At 43.5% G+C, this 23,084-nt stretch overlaps 1 protein-coding gene across 7 annotated transcripts in view; it reads right to left on the bottom strand.

The window, feature by feature from the left end:
- AUH (AU RNA binding methylglutaconyl-CoA hydratase) overlaps positions 1 to 23,084 on the bottom strand; it is a 187,936-nt gene that overhangs the window by 127,582 nt on the left and 37,270 nt on the right. For 6 of the 7 annotated variants that reach the window (XM_028133124.2, XM_054726828.1, XM_054726831.1 and 3 more), the window contains exon 4: positions 14,714 to 14,800. The exons of the other annotated variant lie outside the window; for it this stretch is intronic. In XM_028133124.2, coding sequence (XP_027988925.2) covers positions 14,714 to 14,800 — 87 coding nt within the window. The remainder of the gene's footprint in view (positions 1 to 14,713; positions 14,801 to 23,084) is intronic. 7 annotated transcript variants of the gene reach the window in all.

The following is a 23,084-nucleotide window of genomic DNA, read 5'->3' as shown; positions in this document are numbered from 1 at the left end:
ATTGGCTGCCTTCGGCAAGCCTCCTACTGGGGATCAAGCCCACACCCGGGGCATGTGCTCTTGACCAGAATCGAACCTGGGACCCTTCAGTCTGCAGGCCGACGCTCTATCCACTGAGCCAAACCAGCTAGGGTGACATTTTTTTTTTTTTTTTTAAGAACCAAAAACTAAATTTGGTTCTAGGATTTTGGGGTTAAGTTTTAAGAAGCAACTTTCTAAGAAGCCAGGAACAGTAAAGAAGGAATGTAGTGACTCTGAACAAAGTAGAAATCTTTTTATTAAAACAGAGATCTTCAGCGTTCAAGCGAGTCCAGTGCCTGTGAGGTTCTCTCTTCCATTAGAAACAAGCAGCAGCCAGCAGGCAGGAAGAAAAGCCCATTTGCTCTTCAGACCCAGGGAAAGACCCTCCAGCTGTGGGAAATGGAAATATAATGGGGCAAGAGCAAACTGTGGCTTCCAACAGGCAGGATGCACTCCGATTTGTCCCTCTACTGATAATGCTACCACGGCCAAGTTCAAGATGTCTGTAGTTTTGACAACCAGCTCACAAAATTGCTGAGAATGTAACCATCAACTTGGGTTCGTGCGAACAGGTGCCAGCCCTCCTGTACATGAAACCTCCTCCGTTAGCTCCATTAACACCCACAAGAAGCCGTTTCCTCCCGTGGAAACGCAGCTCCGGAAGCCCGTCTCTAGTGCAAACGAACTGTGTACAGAACCTGAACTATAAACCAATTTTTGTTGGACATTCAAAGGGTTTTTTCTCTACCTTGAAAAAAAAAACACCATAAAATTGGAAGATATTTTCTAAAAATCTAGAATTTGGCTTCTCTTGAAAACAAGAAAAAAGAATATAAGAGAAAAACAAAATTTTCAGGAGATAACATAAGAAACGTATGCAGCCCTAACGGGTTTGGCTCAGTGGATAGAGCGTCGGCCTGCGGATTGAAAGGTGTCAAGTTCGATTCCGGTCAAGGGCATGTACCTGGGTTGCGGGCACATCCCCAGTAGGTGTGCAGGAGGCAGCTGGTTGATGTTTCTCTCTCATCGATGTTTCTAACTATCCCTCTCCCTTCCTCTCTGTAAAAAAATCAATAAAATATATTTAAAATTTAAAAAAAAGAAAAGAAACGTTTGCAGAACTCAGACACATGAATCTTTTAAAAGCTAATTTAGCCCTAGCTGGTCTGGCTCAGTAGACAGAGCATCACCCAGATTCGATTCCAGTCAAGGGCACATGCCTGTGTTGCGGGCTCAATCCCCAGGGGGGAGGGGGGGGGGGCTGCAGGAAGCAGCTGATCAATGATTCTCTCTCATCATCGATGTTTCTAACTCTCTCTCCCTCTCCCTTCCTCTCGGAAATCAATAAAAATATATATATTTTTTAAAAGCTAACTTAATTTGGCAAATATAAAGAATATATGTATCTCAGGTGGCGTGGCTCAGTGGTTAAGCATCAACCTATGAAAACCAGGGCACATGCCCGGGTTGTAGGCTCAATCCCCAGTGGGGGCTTGCAGGAGGCAGACAATCAATGATTCTTTCTCATCATCGATGTTTCTGTCTCTCCCTTTCTCTTCCTCTCTGAAATCAATGATAAATTATTTTTTAAAAAGAAGAATATATGTAGCTCTGGCAGGGTGGCTCAGTAGGTTAGAGTGTTGTCCCATGCACCAAAAGAGTGGAAGTTCTATTCCCAGTCAGGGCACATACCTAGGTTGCAGGTTTGATTCCTGGGAGGCAACTGATGGATGTTTCTCCCTCTGTCTTTCTCTCTCTCTCTTTCTCTCTTTCCTCCTTCCTCACTCTCTAAAATCAATAAAAACATATTTTTTAAAAAACATATGTAGCATATACGTTTAATGCAACATAACAATAACAAACTCCCTTAAAATCACCAAACTAAGAACTAAGTCAGAACTAAAACCCACTCATGTGCTCTTCACCTGTTCATCCACCTGCCTTCCAAACCCACAGGTAATCAGCAACATGAACTTTGTATACTTTTCCTGAATGCATGTGATTTCATTATACACGTACACATCTCTAAACTACATACTGCTTTTCATGCTTTTAGTTTCATAAAAAAAAATTATAGTTTTAATTCAGCATGTTTCAAAGACTTAGCCATGTTGTTATATGTGTCAGTTATCCATTTACTTGCAATTTTTTTTACAAAACAACTTCACAAACGTATTTGAAAGTTACCTATTCTCCTGTCATTGGCACTTTGGTGTTTTCAGCTTTTTACTATTAACAACATTGCCACTGTAAGTCTTTTTTTTTTTTATATCCTGGTCTAAGTTTCCTTAGGACATGTACAAAATGCCTATAGAATAGTGTAGTTTCAAACTCCAAGTAGCAATCCATTCAAAGAAGTGATCCAATCAAAGTTCAAAATCAGAAATCCTAATATATAAAAACCCTGGGTCGTAACGACCAGTAACGACCAAGGCTCAACCAACCAGAAGTCAGCGCTGACTGCTTCCACTACAGGCCCGGTGCCCCAGCACTGACTGCTGAGGGCGCTGTGAATCAGGGCCAGAGAGAGGCCTGAAGAGAGAAGCAGGGACTGATCCATAGCCTCTGAGGCAGCTTTTGATCAGGACTTGCTTCTCTTTTTCTCTCCCAGTCTGGCCAGCAGCCGCGCCTCCATTTCTCTCCAAGGGCTGCTGATCAGAACAATGTGGAACAGAGTGAAGCTAGTGGGACTCTTGTCTTTTTCCTGACTTTAGGAGACTATTTTAATATTTTACTCCTAAGAAACAGATGCCTTTCTGATCAGGCCCCGTTGATAGGCCCAGAGACACTGACTGGCATAGGTACTGACCAATCAGAACCAAATCTGGATGCTATGGGAAGCCAATGGCTGCCTAGGAGGCAGAGCTTTTGATGCTGACTGGCATAGAAACCAACCAATCAGAACCAAATTGGCCAGCAGAGGAGGGCAATTGCGGGTGAGATCAGGCCAGCAGGGGAGAGCAGTTGGGGGCAACCAGGCCAGCAGGGGAGGGCAATTGCGGGTGAGATCAGGCCAGCAGGAGAGGGCCATTGGGGCCAGATCATGCCAGGCCGGGAGGGGAGGGCAGTTGGGGGCGAGATCAGGCCAGCAGGGGAAGGGCAGTTGGGGGCGAGATCAGGCCAGCAGGGAAGGGCAGTTGGGGGCAACCAGGCCAGCAGGGGAGAGCAATTAGGGGTGATCAGGCAGGCAGACAGAGGCAGTTAGGGGCAACCAGGCCAGCAGGGGAGGGCAGTTAGGGGCGATCAGGCAGGCAGGCAGGTGAGCAGTTGGGAGCCAGTGGTCCCAGATTGCAAGAGGGATGTCCGACTGCCTGTGGGATCGAGCCTAAACCGACAGTCAGACATCCCCCAAGGGGTCCCCAATTGGAGAGAGTGCAGGCTAGGCTGAGGGAATCCCCCCTCCATGCACAAATTTCATGCACCGGGCCTCTAGTTTTTAAAAAGTAAAATGGGATTTAAACCTTTGATACCCACCCACCTCTGGGTGTTTATTGGGCCAAACTGCAGATGTTTCTTAGTCTGAGTCTAGAAAAAACAGTCTTCAAGTCACCCCTCTCCATAAATGCTAAAAAAGTGAGCAATCTAGTCTTATGGAATGACAATGTTCAACTATGTTAAGACATTTGTTTTCCTAAGCAGTAACACCAATTTATATTCCCCTTAGAAGTGTATAAACTTCCTGGTGATCCACTTGCTCACTAACTGTTGGTAACATCAGGCATAAGAATGTTTGACCAATCTAAAAATGAGAAATAGCATCCCACTGTGATCTTCATTTGCATTTCTACTACTAAAGATCATCTTTTCACATGTTTATTTCTTCTTTCCCTTCCTCTAGTATGAAAAATATTTTTCTTTTGTGTTGTCTTATTGACTTCCAGATTACATGTATGATTGTATGTACTGATTCATGTATGAATGTAGAGTGAATGAAAGAGGGGCCACATACTAAACCTGATGAGCTCAGGGGAGGCCGGTGTGGCAGCCTTACAAATTCAGACCTAAAGTAACCACATAGGATGGTCTGAACTTAAAACCTCCTAACTAGAAGCGAGCCATGGTGGGCAGTCATGTCCTAGGCCTGTACCTTCCTTGACAAAGGTCAGTCTTTATTCTCTTTCTGCATCTACCATAACATAACATACCTTTGGAATGTCAGAGTAATCCCCTTCTCCACCCCCTCAGTGCACAATCTCCCACCAGAGCAGGAGACCATGGGACAACCTCATTGTTACCCTGTTCCCCAGGTACCAAGTCCAGGTGCTGTAAATGGTCCTTGTCAGCTACCCTGTGCCCACCAATGTCAACCAAGTGTTTGCTCTCGGGTTCACTCTTCATCCGGTCTCAGAGGGTTTCCCACTTGGCCTTCTCCCAGCTCCCTAAGCTATCATCAGCGGAGTACATGTAACCCTATGACTTCCCCTGATTTTCTGAAATATAAAATAAGTGGTAAAGCTGCCATTCTACAAAGCATTTCTAAATCTGCTGAGATTTTGCTTCCAGGCAATTGTCAATTTGCCTCAAATAAACTCATAAAAATTCTCTACAGGTTTAGACTAGACGTTTCTTACAATGACAGTAGATGTACATGAATCTTTTGACAGCTGTTTTTTTTCCCCAGTTTGTGGCTTTTCTTTCTACTTTCTTGACAGTGTCTTCAATGAACAAATGTTCTTAATTTAAACTTAGTAGAATTTTCAAGCTTTCCTTGTAAGTGCTGTATTTTGTGTTTAAGAAATTTCTCACTCCATCAAGGACATAAGTTTGTTTTACTTCATAAACAGTCAAGTCTTTGCTGCCCCCCAGCGAGTCGCAATGCACCCCCTCTCCTGTGCAGTTCCTCTACTCATGTGGATCTGTTCTGGGCTCTGCATTCCACTCTACTGACCCATTTCTACCCAACAGCCAATAATATACCATCGTAATTAATAAGTCTTGAGTGCTGATAAGACAAGCCCTTCATTTTCTTCTTCTTTGGCAGGCTTGGCCATTGTGGAGCCTCTTTATGTTCAAATTCTTTACAAAATTAATGCTGAGAATTTAAGTATAATTACACTGATTCTGTACATTGTATCATTTGTGAAAATCTAAGAGGATCAACAAATTATTAGAAATAATGAATGTCACAAGATGGCTGAATATGACACATATTTAAAAATAATCAATTGCCTTTCTTTATACTAGTAACAGACAAAGACATCAACCAAAAAGGTACCGTACTTTCCGGCGTATAAGACGACTTTTTAACCCAGGGAAATCTTCTATACGCCCAGTCGTCTTATACGCCGGAAAATACGGTACTATTTATAGTAGGAACAAAAGTGGATTTTGAAATATATGCAAGCTAGATGGAAAAATTATGAAATTTTATTTTAACCCTTTGCACTCGCTTGCTTTTTTCTCGATTCCTTTATTCTAATGCTAACCCTGTCAAGTCACACTCGACATCCGAGTGCAAAAGGTTAAGACATAAAAAAAAATTAAATGTCAAGAAGACAATGTGTCTCCACTTAATTCTTTTTTATGTCTTCGATTTTCACTTAAGACAATCATACCACTTGTGAAGGACAGTGTTTTATTTCTCCTTTTTCAATCATTCCTTTATTTCTACTTCTTGCCTTTCCACAAAGCATAGCACTTTCAGAACAATGTGGAACAGAGTGAAGCTAGTGGGACTCTTGTCTTTTTCCTGACTTTAGGAGACTTTTTTAATATTTTACTACTAGGAAACAGATACCTTTCATCACGATAAAGAAATTTCCTTCTATATTTCTAGTCTGCCTTGAGCTTTTTCTGTGAATAGACTGGACATCTATAAAATTCTTTTTTATTAATCTATTGAGAAAAACATGATTTTATTTTAATTGGCTAAAAGCACAAATTAAATTTAATATTTCAAATGGAAACCTTGCCCTCCCACTTGTATTCCTGGGAAAATCCAATGTAATCTTTTTTAAAACCTACTGGATTTTATCTATATTCACAAGCAAGACTGACTCTCCTCGTTCATTTCTTCAATTGTTTTTGTCATGTTTACGTATGATAATTATACAGTCTGAAATCATGATCTTAGAAATGAACTCTCACTCTAATGCTCTGTGGGAGAGTTAACATCCCACTGTAAAGACCTGAGCCTTGCAGGCAGGTAAAATGCCTGAAATGTAAATCGCCTAACATATAAAAACTGGGCCTCGTGCTTTCTCTGTGAAAAAACTTTTAACTACTGAGTCAGGTTCTTCACTGTTTACATGAGTATTCCAGACTCTGCTCTTGAGACAGAAATTTCACATTTATTGGCCTAAAGATTTTCACAGTATTTTCAGTGGATGTCTCAAAATGCCAATGAGTACTGAACCATAATATATATACACTAGGGGCCCTGTGCATAAATTTGTGCACCTTGAAAGGAACTGTGGGCCGTGAGTCTGCAGTGGGCACAGGGGCAGGTCTGGCCCATCCTCTGCGCCCCTGCCCAGCCCCTCCCGCCACGGCCCTGGTCCCATCTGCCAGCAGCCCCGCTCCCGCCGCTGCCCCCATGCGCTGACGGCGCCTTTGCTCGCATACGCTGATGGTGTGGAGCTACTGGGGCCAGCACCAGCAGCGGGTGTGAGTGGCGGCTGCTGCCCCGATTACCCCTCAGGAGCAGAGGGAGGTGGAGAAGCCCTCAGGGGCGATCAGGGCTGGCAGCCGCCACTCGCACCTGCTGACGGTGCTGAGCAATCGGGACCGGCACCGGGCACTGGCAGCACGTGTGAGTGGCGGCTCCAGGGCCGGTTGCGGATGCGAGCAGGATTGGCACCAGCAGCAGGTGCAAGCGCCGGGCGGGACTGCAGAGCACGGGAGCGAAGAATTTTCAGTAACCACTAGAGGCTCGCCCCGATGACAGCAACTGGCACCCTGCCTTAGTCTGGCGCCCCAACTCACCTGCTCCACCATCCCGCTGCAGCCGACGCCCACCATGTTCCGCACATGCCCCCTAGTGGTCAGCACATGTCATAGCAACCAGTTGTTCAGTTGATCAGTTGTTCTGACGTTCAGTCATTTGCATATTAGCCTTTTATTATATAGGGCTAGAGGCCCAGTACACGGATTCAAGCACAGGTGGGGTCCCTAGGCCTGGTCGGTAATCAAGGCTGATTGGGGCCATCTCGCCTAGTCCCAATCAGGGCCGGGTCAATCAAGGCCAGGCCAATTGGGGCCAGCCGGCCTGGGGGAGGGATAGGGGAGGGACCGCAGGAGGTTGGCCAGCCAGCTGTGGGGAGGGACTGGCCAGGGGGGAGGGACCGCGGGAGGTTGGCCAGCCAGCTGTGGGGAGGGACTGGCCAGGGGGGAGGGACCGCAGGAGGTTGGCCAGCTGGCCCCAATTGGGACGGATCAGGGCTAGCCGGCTAGGGGGAGGGACTGCGGAAGGTTGGCCAGCCGGCCTCGATTGCGGCCGATTGGGGCAGCCAGCTGGGGGAGGGGCTGCAGGAGGCTGGCCGGTCACAGGAGGTTGGCTGTGGGAGCACACTAACCACCGGGGGCAGCTCCTGCATTGAGTATCTGCCCCTTAGTGGTTAGTGTGCGTCACAGCAACTGGTCAAACATACATTCCAGTCATTCCAGTCGTTTAGGCTTTTATACATATAGACTGGAGTCCCGGTGCGTGAAAATTCATGCACTGGAGCGGGGGGGTGCCTCAGCCCGGCCTGCCTCCTCTCACAGTCCAGGAGCCCTCAGGGGCAGGAGGTGACCCAGCAATCAGGGGAAGGCAATGTCCCATCACACCGCTGCTGCTTCCACTGCCAGCAGCGCAAGCCTCAGCCGGCCCTGGTTAGGTTACTGAGCCATCTGAGGCTTGCCTACACCTCGGGCCAGCCCTAGGCAGCTGGAAGGCTGAGGGAACTGGGGGACTTCAGAGGCAGGCACCCTGGCAGGGCTGAGGGGACTGGGCGCCGCCATCTTGTGGCTATGGGTGCCGCCATCTTTGAGGGCGGGGCAGTCAATTAGCATATTCCCTCCTTATTGGCTGTGGGCACCGCCATCTCTGAGGACAGGGCAGTCAATTAGCATGTCCCCTCCTTATTGGCTGTGGGCACCACCATCTTTGAGGGCGAAGCAGTCAATTAGCATATCCCCTCCTTATTGGCTGTGAGCGACGCCATCTTTGAGGGTGGGGCAGTCAATTAGCATGTCCCCTCCTTATTGGCTGTGGGCACCACCATCTTTGAGGGCGAAGCAGTCAATTAGCATATCCCCTCCTTATTGGCTGTGAGCGACGCCATCTTTGAGGGTGGGGCAGTCAATTAGCATATCCCCTCCTTATTGGCTGTGGGCACCACCATTTTTGAGGGTGGGGCAGTCAATTAGCATATCCCTTCCTTATTGGTTGTGGGCTCTGCCATCTTTAAGGGCGGGGCAGTCAATTAGCATATTCCCTCCTTATTGACTGTGGGTGCCACCATCTTTGTGACAGCATGAGGGTCAATTAGCATATTCCCTCTTTACTAGATAGGATATATGTACATATATACTATGGTTTTTCCTATACATACATACCTATCATAAAGTTTAACTTATAAATTATACACAGTAAGAGATTAACAATAAAAATGATAAAACAATTATAACAATACTAGTGGCCCAGTGCACAGATTTGTGCACATTGAAAGGAAAATAATTAGGAATATTTTAATATTGCTATTTGCTCTTTCTCTATAATGTACTGGTAGCCGTCTGCGGGACCATCAGCGGATGATTGGGCCGCCGCCCCCCGCCACTGCTGCTGGTCGCCGTCTGTGGGGTGATCAGTGGGGCAATCGGGCCCCATTCACACCCGCCTTGGCCTGGCGCCGCCCGCTCACCTGCTCCACCATCCCACCATGGTCCCGCTCTCATTGGGGCCCATTGGAGACGGCAGCGCCACCACTGCCGCCCACTGCCAGCGCCGTGTCACTGACGCCCGCCATGTTCCGCGCTGCCCCCTGGTGGTCAGCACACGTCATAGTGAGCAGTCAAACTCCTGGTCAAACTCCTGGTGGAGGGGACAATTTGCATATTAGGCTTTTATTATATAGGATACTCTAATAAAAGTTATGTGAATGTGGTCTCTCTGAAAATATCTTCTTTACTGTACTCACTCTTCTTCTTGTGATGATGTGAGATGATACAGTGCCTATGTGATAAGAGGAAGTGAGGTGAATGGCATAGCAACTTGGTGTTAGGCAATTATAGGGTTACCTGAACACAAACATAGCAATGCCATGACATAACCAAGCCAGCCATTGAGAGACTAATGGGCAGGGACCTTACACAGCTTCAGGCTGGGTGATTCCTGTCCCAGGTGGGACAGAACAGGGCGGTGAAAGATTTCATCGGCTACTTAGAATGCTGCAATTTAAAATGTATAACTTGCTTATTTCTGGACTTTTCCGTTTAATATTTTTAGACCCTGGTTGCCCACAGGTAAGTGAAACCACAAAAAGAAAAACTGCAGGTAAGGGGAACTACAACACCCAGGCACGATCCATGGAAGAAAGAGTGGATGTGCTGGACTTCATTAAAATGCTCCACAGCATGTCGTCAGGGAAATGCAAAGTAAAACAACTACACACCTGCAGGGACGGCCAAAGTCGGGAACACTGACAACACCAAATGCTTATGGGGATGTGGAGCAAGAGTAAGTCTCATTCCTTACTGCAAAGTGGTACATCCAGCCTGGAGGACAGGCCGTGACTTTACAAAGCCAATCAAACCCTTAACACTCTGTCAGCGTAGGCAGCTTGATATTAGTAAAGGAGGGGAGCAAAGGGAATAGACATTAAGAAGCTGAATAAACTGGGAGCCGAATCCAATCACTGCATCTGCTTCACTAGGAAGCTACCGCTTCACAGGCTCCCCAGGGGACCGCCACCGCTGTCCTGGCGCCCAATCCCTGGAGGAAGGCTCATTACAATCACCCAGGATTACCAAGGGAGAGAGTAAACAGTAAAAGAGAAATCCCTCTGCTGGGCACACGCACAGAAGCCAAGATGGCAGAGAGAGGGGAGCGTGTACTACGAAGCATGGGCAGTAGGAACTAAGAGGGTGACCACAAGGGGCGGGGTCTAGCCTGGGGAAAGGATCAGATTGGATAAGGTACACAGAACCCTGGAAGATCCAGGAAATGGATTGGTTAGGGGGAGGGCCCAACAACCAGCCTCTGAAAGGTTGAAAAACTGACTGGTTAGTCTAAAGAAGTACCTGGTCTTTCCCAAGTCCAAGATCATATAATCCCAGCTTAACCAAGCTCTTTCTTTCTCTCTCTCTCCCCGTCCTGCTCCCCTCCCTCCCTCTTTCTCCCTTCTCTACCTCTTTGTTAACACCTGCTCATCCTGTACAGCCCGCTGGTGTCCCTCCACAGCAGCCATGTGGGCCTAGCAGCCCCTTGGGGCCCAGCCAGCCTGCAGGCTCCAAGCGGGCCTGGACCCAGCACCAGCTGAAGCACGGCAGGAGCAGACTACACGGCCGATGGGCCAGGCCTGGACTACACTGACCTGGGCTTGGGCGTGGCGCAGAGCTTTTGGACACTGGCCTTTGGGCCTGATGAAGACAAGGCTGGACTCGGTTCACAACGACGGACAGAGATGAGACATTGGGAATGTGGGGGCAGCCTTCTGCTCCCACCCAAATCTTACCACCAGACCTCATCCTCGCTTGTGGGTCCCCAAAAATGCCTCGTGACACGCCAAGGGCCCCATTTTCACCAGCAACATCACGATCCAACAATTTTGCTCTTTGGTATTTACACAAAGGAACTGAAAATTTATGTCCATACCAAAACCTACACACAATGTTTATAACAGTTTTATTCATAACTGCCAATTCGTGGGAGCAATCTAGACATCCTTTGGTAGGTGAATGGATAAGTAAACTGTGGTACATCCAAACAGTGAAATATTACTCAGCACTAAAAGTAAAGTGTCCAGTCATGAAAAAACATGGAGAAAAATATAATGAAACCAATTTGAAAGTTTAATGAAACTAATTTGAAAAAGCTATAAACTGTATGATTCCAACTACATAATGTCCTAAAAATGCAAAATGGAGACAGTAAAAAGTGGCTGCTGGAGAGGGAATAGATAACAAGGCCATGCACAAAGGATTTCAGGCCAATAAAAACACTCTGTATGACAATGTAATGATTGACACATTTCATTTTGCATTATTCAAACCCATAGAATGTCCAACACTAAAAGTAAACTATGTACGTGGGGTGATTATAATGTGTCAGTGTAGGTTCATCAGTTGTAGCAAACGCATCACTCTGGAGGGAGGGTGTTATAATAGGGAGGATATGCATATGTGAAAGCAGAGGGTATATGCAGAATCTTTGTATCCTCTTCTCCATTTTGATATGAACTAAAATGCTATAGAAAAATAAAGTCTTGCCCTAGCTGGTTTGGCTCAGTGGATAGAGCGTCAGCCTGCGGACTGAAGGGTCCTGGGTTCGATTCCACCCCAGGGCACATGCCTGGGTTGCGGGCTCAATCCCCAGTGCGGGGCATGCAGGAGGCAGCCAATCCATGATTCTCTCTCATCATTGATGTTTCTATCCTTCTCTCCCTCTCCCTCCCTCTGAAATGAAAAAAATATATTTTAAAAAAAGAAAAGAAAAAGGAAGTCTTTGTTCTAGCTGGTTAGTGGATAGAGTGTGGGCCCAGGGACTGAAGGGTTCCGGGTTCAGTTCCAGTCAAGGGCAAGTACCTCAGTTGCAGGTTCGATTCCCGGCCCCGATTGGGCGCATACGGGAGGTAACCAATTGATGTGTGTCTCTCTCACATCGATGTTTCTCTCTCTGTGTGTCTTTCCCCATCCTTTCCACTCTCTCTAAAAATCAATGGAAAAATATCCTCAGGTGAAGATTAACAAAAAAGAAAAAGAAAGTCTTTAAAAGAAAAGAAGGATGAGTAGCTGTGACAGAGACCATAATGGCCCTCAAAGCCACATATATTTACTATCCATCCCTTTAAGAAGTCTGCCTGCCCTGGTTCCATATATTAAACTAGAGGCCGGGTGCACGGATTTGTCCAGGGTATGTCCGGCTCGTCTCGCCCAGTCCTGATCGAGGCCGACAGGGGCCGATCAGGGCCAATCGGGGCCTTCTCGACCAGTCCCAGAGCCGATTGGGGCCGGCTGGCCAGATGGGGAGGGACCATGGGAGGGCTCCAGGGCATGTCCAGCCCATCTCACCCAGTCCCAATCAGCCGGACCCCAGCAGCAAGCTAACCTACCAGTCAGAGCATCTGCCTCCTGGTGGTCAGTGTGTGTCATAGCGACTGGTCGAACGGTTGAACGAACAGTCGGACACAGCATATTAGGCTTTTATTATATAGGATGAGCAGATTAGATCGAGACACTCAGTTTCTACCTGCCCTTCAAAATTGTACTAAAGCACTACAAAGGCAACTTAAAGATTTCAGGTCTATTGTAATGCTGCAATGAAAACTACCATCAAAAAATATTAAGGAACTCATGGAATTGACAAAGGTAGACAGGATCCACAACAAAAATGCTATAGCTGTAATCAGAGAAAAGAAAATGTCACTGCATAAACAGAACAGTTCTTCATTTAAAAAGTCCCAGAAAAATCCCAATTTCAGATTAATAAAATAGAAAGAGGCTTTGAAGAAACATCAAGGTAGTGTTTACAATCAGACTAGGCTTAGCCACTCCTCCTAGCACGTGTGAAGTCAGACAGCTTTGACTTTTACTTCCAACACCAAGCTCTCTGACCAATATGGAAACCCAGCCACACTCCCCCTCAGAAGGCTCTAACCGTGAGGGTGAAGCTGGAGAGAGAAGCAGAGAAGAGCCTCTGCTGACACTAGCACAGGATGAAAAGAGACAGTACAGTGAGAACCACCATTCCAAAAATCAAAACACATGTATTTTAAAACTGAGCGTGGTGATTGCAGGGGAAGGGGGGAGTGGGTGGAGGTGGAAGAGCGCCTAGAGGGGATAAAAGGTGATAGAAAAAATAAAATAAAATAAATTTTTAAAGTAAACAAGAATAACAAAACCACACAAAACTCCAAAAGACGTCACATTCCACTAACCCTTCAATTAACAGATGATGCCCAGTGCAGCACAGAGAGAGATGGGCAGCTTACCACCTCCTGCAATGAGGGCTGTGCATAGTCTTGACCCAAGCCAGAAAAGGTAACACAAAAACCAAATCAGAAGGTCAATCTCATTTATGATTATACCAACACATATAAAACTGAATCCAGAATAATACAGTAAAAACCACTATGACTGCTAACCACAATGACCAGGTAGGCTTTATTCTAGTAATATAAGACCAGGGCAGCTGAAATAGAAAAAAGGAAAACTAGATAAATTGTTGGAAAAATGTTAAAAGTATTCATCAAAGTCAAATAAAGATAAGGATAAACATGCTCACTTCAACAACTGAATATTATACCAAGGACCTTAGACAATGTAAAAATATATGAAAGATATATAAGATGAAAATGTTGAGAAAAGAACACCAAAATTACATTATTTATAAATAATAAGCCTTTATCTGGAAAATACAAGAAAATTAATTGAGAAATAATAATAACTAGTGCAAGTAATTAGGAGGTTGGCATCTAAGATAAGCACATAAAATTTAGTAACATTCCTGCAGACGTACAATAACCAGACTTCAACAGAAATGGGAAGGGAAAGATACAATTCAATGGTATAAAATAGCTAGGAATAAATTTGAGGAAGAGAAAAAAGATACAGGACCAACGCTATATAAATAAATAATTATTACGCAATGCTATAAAAAGGAGAAGGAGGACGTGAAAAGGCAGTTTAAGATAAAACATGACACAATATCTGGGGAAATGCAAATTAAACTGCTAAGATGTTTGTTTTTTAACCTTGAAAATTTTTTTAAATAGCAACATTAAATGCTGACAGGAATATGAGGAAACAGGTACTGTCATATAATTAATGGAAATACAAATGATTGCAACCTTTTAAAAATATAATCTGGCAGTATTTATTAAAATGTACAATGAACACATTATACTTAGGACTGTAATTCCATGTTTAGGAATCCATCCTATAAATACACATATTAATGTTCTGAAAGACTTGATACAAAGATATTCACTGCTTGTTTATAAATAACAAAAAAACACAAATATTCATTAATGAATAATGTTTAAAAGAAATAATTTTAAAATATGGATGAGACTATGCTATGGATTACTATTTAGCAGTATATTAAAAAGTACTAGTAATAAAGTAGGTTGATATGTACTGAGATGTAAATATTATACAAAAGTCTGTAATTCTAAGGAAATAATACAATCCTATTTATGTAAAAAACAAAAAAATTCCAAATCTATAAACACATTTGTGTATGAAATTACTTAAGAACTATAGATACTTTAAGTCAAAGGCTAATGCCAAATTAATCTCTTTGTTTTGTAATAATTATCTTCATATGCCATGTCATCATACATAGGAGGCCTCTTTAATTATAAAACATTCTTCACAAATTTTCAAATCAAATATATTACGTGTTATTTTACAAAAATCAGTTTTAGGTCATGATTTTCTAATTATATAAGTGTTTTGGACAATTTTTATATATAAAGACAGTGTATAACTTTTTATATCTGACATTTCAGGTCAGATTCAGCATGTTAAAGGAGAATTTAATTATACTTACCAATTTCATTAATCACTGCTCTTATTTTTGAGACAAAAGGGCCAACTTCACTAGAATTCATTTTGACTCTTTCCTTAAGGTCAGCACCTGCAAAGTGTTTTATTTACAAATATAATCTAGTTATAAACAAAATTTTAATGAAATAAATTGAAAACTTTAAATTCATACATAACATTAAAAGTAACTGAATTTATCTGTTAAAGGAACTATATTACCTAAATTTTCTTTCTCAAAGAATCAGGAAGAATAATGTATTTGTTTGTTCATATATCTACCGTGTACTTAATAGTGGTTCTCAAAATCTGTGATCTTAAGTCCCCTTAAAACTCTTAAAGGAAAAGATTTTGTTTAGGTTATATGTACCAATAGTTTATTAGAAACTGAAATTACAAATTTTTAAAATATTTATTTATTTAATAATACAAATACACCCATTAATGTTAACACAAATAACTACAGATTGATGCCACTTCCTTGGTTCTTACAAAGATGTTGGCAGTTTTACCCACTACTGCTTTTGCCTCATCAGTGCAAATGTCAACCCACTGAAGGGCACAGTGTGCCTTCCTACGGAGAAAAGCACTTCCTGGAGGCCTGTCCTGGTGACTACAGATCACGTCTGAGAATCACTGGCTTTCACGTATGAACAAACTGACAATATCACAATTATGAGCTTATCACTCTGAAACAGAGAAAAATAAACATAAAGAATTCTTTAAGGAACCACATACTCTGTGGCTCAACATAGACATTCTTTTTAATAAAATTAAACTATTTGAGAAGGGTAGGTCCCCATTTAAATAAATAGACAAATAGAAAACATAAAATTAGAGCACAGAAGGCATACACTCAGCTACTTAGTCACTTATTAGCTCATTATAAATGAATCATGACTAGACATAATATCAAGCTCCAAGCAGCTGAGGTTGGGACATTCTGAACCCACATACTTCCTATGAGAGTGAGAACTGCAGTTCTCTCTCTCTCTCTCTCTCTCTCTCTCTCTCTCTCTCTCTCTCTCTCTCTCACACACATACACAGTAGAGGCCTGGTGCACAAAATTCGTGCACGGGCAGGGTCCCTAGGCCTGGCCGGCAATCAGGGCCGATTGGGGGCCTTTCTTCCCCCAGCTATTGCCTGCCGGCCAGGGCCTTCTTTCATTTTGCACCGCACGCTGGTGGTCAGCACACGTCATAGCCAGTGATCAAATTCCTGGTCGGTCGAACTCCCGAGGGGACAATTTGCATATTAGCCTTTTATTATATAGGAGGTTATTCACACACCCTAGAAAATCTCTCAAACACATGCCCAAGGAAATGAGAAAATAACATTCAATGCAACATATGTAAAAGAGCAAAAAATGGTAAATAATCTAAATATTGATCAAAAGGATTGTTAATAAGATAGAAAAAAATACATAATGGAATGAAGAATTCTAGTGTAAATGAAGGAATTAGTATAAATATAGGTAGAGCTAAAAATGTTGAAGAATCTATAATTACACTTACTAGTATAATTATATACAGAAAAGATACACAGGATAATGACCATTTTACACAAGGATGCTATTTCGGCATATAAACCGTGCATGGACTGATAAATGCCACATTCAAATGGTGATCCCTGGGGGGATGGGATGAGACTGCAATCTGCACACAGCGAGGACTTTAATCTCTGTGAGACCATACTGCTTAGTAAGTTCAGTGGTGGGTACCCAATACGTTAAACGTCTGTGGATACCTGATATATGTCTTCTACTTTTTCCATAAAGAATTAAAATGTAGCATGAAAGAAAAATGTTATTAAAGCCAAAAAATATCTAAGGTAGAATATATTTGTTAAAAGACATAATGGTTCAACTCACTGCCCCTTAACAGTGAGAATATGATTTTAAATGGAGAATATACAATGTTGCTCAGTGTATACTGGGCTAATACACATTGCTTAATAAAAGTAGCTAAATGTAGTGCTCTCTGGGAGAGAGGAGTAGATGGAAGAGGAGGCAAGCACTGCAGAGGGGACAGACAGGGACTCTGGATGAGTCCTGAAGGAACCCCAGGAACTGCACCCTGGAACCCACCAAGTTCCGACCATTAGGTGCCCTCTAGCACAGCACCTAGTGCTGACTCTGTGGCACACCGCCTGCTGGGAGACCTCACTGGTTTGGAGAGGAGGCTCCTGGAGCCATGCCAGGAGCTCAGGGGTCTAGGGTATGGTCCTGACGCCTGTGGCCCGAGCACTGCCCACCAATCACAGCTCAAAGGTTTGAAGATGACAGCCTCTGGTGACTGTGTGCAGCTTACCCACCCACCAGGTGTGGGACTTCAGGATTTAGGGTTTATCCTATATAATAAAGAGGTGACATGCAAATTGACCATCATGCCCTCGCACAAGATGGCCGCCCCCATGTGGTCACAAGATGGCCGCCACAAGATGGCCGGCAGGGGAGGGCAGTTGTGGGCAATCAGGCCAGCAGGGGAGGGCAGTTAGGGGCGACCAGGCCTACAGGGGAAGGCAGTTAGGGGTGACCAGGCTGGCAGAGGAGGGCAGTTGGGGGTGACCGGGCCTGCAGGGGAGGGCAGTTGTGGGCAACCAGGCCTGCAGGGGAGGGCAGTTGAGAGCGACCGGGCTAGCAGGGGAGGGCAATTAGGGGTGACTGGGCCAGCAGGAGAGGGCAGTTAGGGGCAACCAGGCCGGCAGGAGAGGGCAGTTGGGGGTGACCGGGCCTGCAGGGGAGGGCAGTTAGGGGTGACCAGGCTGGCAGGGGAGGGCAGTTGGGGACAACTGGGCCTGGAGAGGAAGACAGTTGGGGGTGACCGGGCTGGCAGGGGAGAGCAGTTAGGGGTGACTGGGCCAGCAGGGGAGGGCAGTTAGAGGCAACTGGGCCAGCAGGGGAGGGCAGTTGGAGGCGACCTGGCTGGCAGGGGAGGGAAGTTGGGGGCGATCGGGCTGGTAGGGGAGGGCAGTTGGGGGCGATTGGGCTGGCAGGGGAGGGCAGTTGGGGGCATCGGGCTGGCAGGGGAGCAGTTAGGCATCGATCAGGCTGTCAGGAGAGTGAATAGGGGGTGATCAGGCTGGCAGGCAGAAGCAGTTAGGGGCAATCAGGCAGGCAGGAAGGTGAGGGGTTAGGAGCCAGCAGTCCTGGATTGTGAGAGGGATGTCGGACTGCCACATGGATTGGGCCTAAACCGGCAGTCAGACATCCCCCAAGGGGTCCCAGATTGAAGAGGGTGCAGGCTGGGCTGAGGGACACACACACACACACACACACACACACACACACACACACAGTGCACGAATTTCGTGCACCAGGCCTCTAGTTTTAGAAATAATTACCTTTCTCTATGGAATGTTAAACATTTGTACTGTGACTCTGAGACTACTTTTGAAAAATCTTAATACCCATCCTGCGACAGGCCAGTGAGCCAGGACAGGTGGAACAGGGAAACTGAGGCAGAGAGCTGAACACACTACAGCGATTTACAGCAGACACACAAGGTCCCCTCCCCACAGGTAACATCTAGGCTTCCGCTGTATTTCAGCTCCAGGCCCAGAAAAGCAGCAAAACCAGGGGGGCGGCACCAGGACCAGCTGCGATGACTGACAACCCCGGCCCCGGCACTGACCAATCAGGGGAGACCACGGCCCTGGAGGAGCCCACCTGGAAAGCTGATGAACATTCTGCTGGAACCCTCCCAAGACCGCCCCTAAGGTTCCCCTGTGAGACAAAGGACCCAGACTGTCTCCTCTAGGAGCAGCCCCCCAAGTCCCCTTCTCCCTCCCCTTCCCCCACAGGCATGTGACTTCCCCCACAGGCATGCACCTCCTGAACCCTAAGGGACCCCACGAGGCTTGCCACCATTGGCAGCTCATCCCAGGCTCACCCCTGAACCCCTTCCCAAGGCCCCTTTTCTCTGCCTTCCCAGGGACCTAAGGCAGCCCAGCCTGGCTCTCCTGTTGCTGCTTCTATGCTAAGCCCTTTCTTGTTTCACTGTCCCTCACAGCCACCTGGACTCCTGTGGTGAAGTCTTTCCCACACACCACCGGCCAGCCCTAGGCAGACCCGCCTGGGCCAGGTCCCCTTTCCAGTAACAATCCTTCAGAAATGAAGATGAAATAAGACATTTTACACACACACACACACACATACACACACACACACACACACACACACGTCATCAGCAGGCCCACACTAAAACACTAGAGGGTATTCTTCAAGCAGAAGATTTTAACAGTAGAGTTTAAAATCTTATTTTATACTGCTTACTAGAGACATACATTAAGGGCTCAGAATGGCTAAAATAAAATGGTAAAAAACATGAAAACACTAACCAAAAGGAAACTTATAAAGTCATCTTAATATCTGACAAAAGGGAACTAAGGCAAGAAGCATCACTAAAGCTAGAGGGTCCTTTTACAATAATAAATACGATGATCCACTAAAAAAGTCATTAGAATTCTAAACTGGAATGCATAAAATAAGACAGCACCAAAATATATAAAGCAAAATCTGACAGAAACAGAAAGAAAAACTGACACTTCTACAACCACAGTGGACTTTAACAGACCTCTCACACACAGTAACTGACAAAGCAAGGAGGCAAATTTCCTGATCAGATACTCCTTCGAGAAATAGGAAACAGGAAAAAATCCATCCCAAAGTTGAAGAAAAGAAACACAGAAACAAAATTTTAAAATAGAAAACAAATTTTAAAATAGAAAACAAGAGAGAAAAATCAAATAAGTTAATTCTCTAAAAACTAAAACCTTTTAGCATGGGTTGTCATGTAAAATCAGAGAAGGTACAAATCCTAAAACCGAGAATGAACAGGAGGGATAATACTAAGGACTTTGCAAACATCAAAACAATAAGCAAATATTAACAAACTTGGCCCCATAAATTTGAAAAGTTACATGAAATGGACAAATTCCCAGAAAAACACAACTTATTAAAAGTGACAAAGAACAGAAAATCTAAAAACACAAATACATATAAAAGAAATTGAGTACGTAATTAAAAACTTCCCCACAAAGAAAATTGCATGCCTATATGGCTCCAACAATAAATTTGTGTGTGCCACCGAATTTTAGTAATAGTTTATGTGTGCCGTGACAAGAAAAAGGTTGAAAATCGCTGCTCTAAGGGATTAACATTCAAATTCATAAATATAACAGCCTAAGATACTAAAGCAACTTTGGATAACTTTATTAGTCAGAAGCGCCTATACTTCTAATCACATCATGACATCTGTATCCATTTGAACAATACACATAACATTCAATCAAGCATGTTGACAATTTTAGTGAGAAATTCTGTCAGAACACAATTTACTAGAATTCAAAAGCAGAAGCAAAACTACCTTTACTTTAAAAAAACAACAACCACACTAGTGTAATTCAATGAAACACTCAAGTTAGAGTTCTATTTACAAGAGTCAATTACCAAGAATTGTTTATAATTTATTTTAGTAATTACAAAGGAAAAAATTCTCAGTCTCAGTAACTTCTCATAAAATTTCACTTTAAAAAGTTTATGGTAAAAACAACCCACATGTTTTCTACTTACATTTAGAACACTAAAAGAACAAAAATAGATGACTAGGGTTACATGTTTACAACCAATACAGTAACCTCACTAAAAGGACTTTTTCATAATTTCATTATAGAAATATATTAAAAATGTTACTACAAAATCATTTTGAAATAGCAGATTTCAGATTTTCTTTGAGTGTGCATGTGTGTGTGTGTGTGTGTGTGTGTGTGTAAAAAACAAGATAGCCCTAGCTGATTTGGCTCAGTGGATAGTGTCGGCCTGTGGACTGAAGGGTCCCGGGTTCGATTCTGGTCAAGGGCACATGCCCAGGTTGGGAGCTCGATCCCCAGTAGGGGCATGCAGGAGGCAGTCAATCCATGATTCTTTCTCATTGATGTTTCTATCTCTCTCTCTTTCTAACTTCCTCTCTGAAATCAATAAAATAAAATAAAAATAAACAAGATAAAAATTTTAGTGAATATGTAAATAAATTTCGAGAACATGACACACTCAAGCCAACCTCATGTAAACTATGTAGCCAGTGCTTCACACTGAGCTTTGGTTATCGAAATGACACGTCTCACTATCTACACGAAGTGCAGGCAGCCCTGCCCCTGTGGGTTGGGTGTCCTCCAGGCACCACAGGGTTGCGGCTTGATTCCAGGTCAGGGCACAGGCCCTGGTTGCAGGCTTGATGCCCAGAAGGGGGCGTGCAGGAGGCAACCCTCTTCTCACATGGATGTTTCTCTCTCCCTCTCCCTTCCTTTCTCTCTAAAAATCAATAAAAAATCTTGAAAGAAAAAAAAGTACAGGCAGAAAGAAGTATACATGAATGATTTCCAACCTGAAGTCATGCTTAGGTATGGCATGGCATCTGAAAACACACACTTACAGGAAACAGTGTCCACAGTCATGATTACTATGATGTACTTCTTTTTCTGTATCTAGATATCACTGTAGTTTATAACAGAAAATTCATTTAAATATTCTACTATAACCGGATGGTATTTTGATATTATGTATTTTCTCAATCAACATAGGACCATTAGGATGCTTAAGTGCATGAGATTTTAGAGCCTAAAAAGAAAACACATTCAAAAATGGTAAATTACCAGAACAGTAAAGAAAGCCCTGCCCTACAAGTCAGGGGAAGGAGCTCCAGCTAAACCACCCCTTCATCGGGTCCCTGACCTTACAGGGACTCGTTAAAAAGATAGCATGTGACTTACCCAATGAGATTGTTTTAGTCTAAAAATGTTTTCCTCTCAAATGTTTGTAACAAATAATTCAGAAGCACAGTTAATGTCACAATTTCAGTTACCTAAACCAAAAGGTATACTAACACACTTGGCGACTTTTTTCAAATTATTGACTGTGTATGCACATTCACTTACTATAATTTTATGTAACAGTTGTTACTGCGGACGGAGAAAGAAGCTCTCTCTCCAACCAGAGCCTCACTTGCAGACAGGTCCAGCGCAGGAGGCACCGGGGCTAACACCTCACGCACCCTCTGACAACATGCATCCTCCACACTTCACATTACCACAGCCAACAGTTCCTCAGCATCCACACTTGTATATTCATGTGTATGTGTATGCATCTGTTTAGTGAAATACTACAAGAATAAAGAATATGATAAAAAGTGTTATTTTTATTAGAGGAACAATGGAGTAGAGGGAGTGGAATGACAGCGGATTTCTCTCTTTATATACTTTTTCATACATTCTGTACAAATTTCACACATTTTGACCTACTTTACTTTTTAAACTAATATTTGATTTTAAAATGTAAGTGAAATATGGTTATTGATTCTAAATAACAGATTTAAATAGGAAGTCAGAAATCACTCTGTCCAACCTCCAATGCATATAGGGATCAGTTTAATAGGGCTTAATTATGTTTTTCTAATATCTTAGAAAAATGGTACAGAACAATTCACCGAAGTCAGGAACCAGAGACACTACCAGTGAATCGGAGGGTGGTCTGAGACAATCAGAGACACTGCAAACACACCCAACACACAGCTCCTGAAAAACACCTGTGATCAGGGCAGTTTAAAGGTGGACTGACTTTAGCAAATGCATGCTGAGTCCCTATTATGTGCTGTGTCCAGAGAACATGAAAGATGATTTTCAAAGAAGAAAAAGAGACGTTCCCATCCTCAAGAAATCTGAGGCAAGAACAGCTTCATAAGCGTTAAGTTTTCAGAAATGAACAAGATGGCACAGGAATACAGATGTACACAGAAGAGGAACTCGGTGGGGGCTGAAAGGGAAGGGGGGAAAATGAGTAACTTTAGGGAGGTAGGAGACCTAAGAGAATAATCAATAAATGAATTTACTGTTTTAGAGGATTTTGGTTTTGAATATCACTATTTCAAAATAGAAATTAAAACTCTGTAAAAGACTGTATTCTTCAACAATAACTAATAAATGAGGCCTAATTAAAATTAATATTTTAATATAGACTATAAGTTTAAATTTATCTGGACTTATACTTAATCTGTACACATTAATAAAGACAGACCTACTAAACTGCTTCAAATACATGTAAGCAAAGAAAATCTTTCAGAGAAATTTGAAAGAATGTTTCTATTATACACACTGAGTTAATAAATGATGTGCCCCAATTTTCCTAGAACTCAAACACTGATTTTTTTTTTACAAAATACAGTAACAGTTCTTATGAGGTAAAACATAGATATCTTAATCATGAAAAAGTTTAAAAGTATATACAGCAAAGAAAGTGTATCTGATTAGTACTTGAAAAAAGTATTCAAAGCAAACTTGTTAATCTGGTAAAAGGATGTGGTATATTACTTAATATGTCCCCAAA

The sequence above is a fragment of the Eptesicus fuscus genome, chromosome 15 (genome assembly GCF_027574615.1).
Source record: "Eptesicus fuscus isolate TK198812 chromosome 15, DD_ASM_mEF_20220401, whole genome shotgun sequence".
In the NCBI taxonomy this organism is placed as follows: Eukaryota; Metazoa; Chordata; class Mammalia; order Chiroptera; family Vespertilionidae; genus Eptesicus; species Eptesicus fuscus.
This window is presented reverse-complemented; position numbering and strand designations above follow the sequence as displayed.